The sequence below is a fragment of the Pterocles gutturalis genome, unplaced genomic scaffold (assembly GCF_000699245.1).
Source record: "Pterocles gutturalis isolate BGI_N339 unplaced genomic scaffold, ASM69924v1 scaffold11177, whole genome shotgun sequence".
Classification (NCBI taxonomy): domain Eukaryota; kingdom Metazoa; phylum Chordata; class Aves; order Pterocliformes; family Pteroclidae; genus Pterocles; species Pterocles gutturalis.
In genome coordinates, this window is record NW_010110341.1 from 43,079 (window position 1) to 45,044 (window position 1,966).

A 1,966-nucleotide genomic window follows, 5' to 3' on the forward strand; every position below is an offset into this window, starting at 1 on the left:
GGGTTTGAAGGGGTGCTGTCCCCACGGAACATTGCTTGGACAGGGACAGAGAGTGGCAGCGGTGGGGACAGGGGACAGGAGGGGGACTGGAGAGGCAGGAGCTCCTTTCCCCCAGCCCTGTCCTGCAGCTCTTACCATTCAATGCTCAGAGACCTGGGCCGGAAGGCAGACAGCTCAGCCGAGGCATACTCAGCTTTCCTTCTCTTCTCCTGCTTCTGCTTAACCGACAAGCGGTGGGCAAATCTAGAGAGGCTGCTTTCCGACCTGGGGAAGGGGAGAGGAAAGGCGTTAATGTCACGGAAGCACCCCGGCTCCCAGCGGCAGCTCCACGGCACGGAGCCAGGTGATGCTCGGAGCTGAAAGGAGGGGTCTGGGAGGGTCAGCGGCACCAGCATGGGGCAGCACCACCTTCGGGGGAAAGGAGCAGAGCAGCAGCAAGTTTAGCATCGCTTCAGCAAGCCAGGACCAGCACAGGTCCATGGAGTGCTATTAGCGAAACCAAAGCGGCGAGCCCGGCAGGCTGAGTTAGCACTGCGTCCTGCTCCTGCTGCAGCAAAATCACCTCCCTAGGTTGTATGCTTCTGCCCAAATGCCAACTGTGATGGCCAAGGCTGGAGAAATGCGGCTGTTTCTACCTCCTCCAGCACCTGCCCGGGAGGGGTCAGGCAGCCAGGGAAGCAGAGAGAAGCAAAGTGGACCTCGTCCACAGCCGCATGCTCCTTCCGAGAAGCCACAGAGCCCCTGTGGCTCCTGGCCAGGGCTCTCAAACAGTGGGATGGCTTTCCTGATAAGAGAAAATGGAAATCTACCCACACTGGGGATGTTTCAGAGGAGGAAACAAATGCCTGTGAGCAAACGGGTTCAGCCGCAGGACCTGTCTGCATTGCCAAAGCCCCGTGCCACCAGGCAGGATGCTCCACCGTCACTCCCAGCTCCTGTGACCAGGGAGAAGAGCATCCCCAGGCTCTCAGGTCTCCAGAAGAGAACTGCTGGCCCCAGGCACAACTACCCCATCTCCAAGCCCACGGCATGCAGTGACTCCAGTGCCTGCTGTGCCAAGGGCAGGCACCCCCGGCTTGCAGCCGAATCCAGCGCCACAACCCATCCCTTGCTGCTGATTCACCGGGAGCAGAGGTGGGAGCAAGGGGGGAGCAGCCTGGGGAGCTGGGTCACCCTGGCTTGGGCACACAACCATGCTGGTGGCACTGGTGCGGTTTGCCGGCCCTGCCATGCACACCGGCACGGCCGCTGCCTCTCTTCCTCCTTTGGTCCTGTGCCACCACGATCTGCTCACGCCGCTCAGCCAGCCCCGGGCTGGTCAGTGAAGGGGACAGGAGCCATTTGACAGAGATCCCAGGAGACAAGGGACAGACCTGGGGGGAGACTTTGAAGCTACACACATTGCTAAAGCCAATCCTTCTCTCTTCTCAAGTCCTGACAAGCTTCGACCAAACAAAATACCTCCAAAAAAAGAAAGAAAAAAAGAAGGTATTTCTCAGAAACAAGAGCTCCCCGCCTTTCCTCACAATAATTAAGCCAACGCCGACGAGCTAACAGTTTTTTTCCTGATACATTTTAAACACAGACATCTTCATTTCATTAACTCTGGTTATTGATTTATTTTTCAGCTTATGAATTGCTGTTGCTGGGGACAGGGTGGAGACAGCTTTCTGGAGAAGGCTCTCGTCTCTCCGCTCACCGCCGGGAAAGAGCCGCTCAGACCTTCCAGGGTCATTCTTTACATTCTTGAGAAGAAATACTACTTTGATGTAAAGGATGAGGTTTGCCTTAAAAGCAACCCAACAAGAAACCCAAAGGCCAGCTTTCCTCCGCTCGCAGCCGGAGGAAGAGGCGTTCAAAGAGGAGCAATCCAGGCGCCGTGTGAAAGCCCAGGGAGCAGAGCCCCGCACCAGCGCCATCCCTCACCTCCCCTTGCCTTTCAGCTGCTGTCAGAGCTCAGCTGTAA

General features: G+C 57.1%; 1 protein-coding gene across 1 annotated transcript in view; it reads right to left on the reverse strand.

Moving 5' to 3' along the window:
• The window catches only part of LOC104461669 (ankyrin repeat and fibronectin type-III domain-containing protein 1-like), a gene marked incomplete at its 5' end in the record, with an annotated part of 42,829 nt that extends 42,565 nt beyond the window's left edge, over positions 1 to 264 (reverse strand). Inside the window, one exon of the mRNA XM_010073330.1 lies at positions 136 to 264. Coding sequence (XP_010071632.1) covers positions 136 to 264 — 129 coding nt within the window. The remainder of the gene's footprint in view (positions 1 to 135) is intronic.
• Between the last annotated feature and the right edge of the window lie 1,702 nt (positions 265 to 1,966).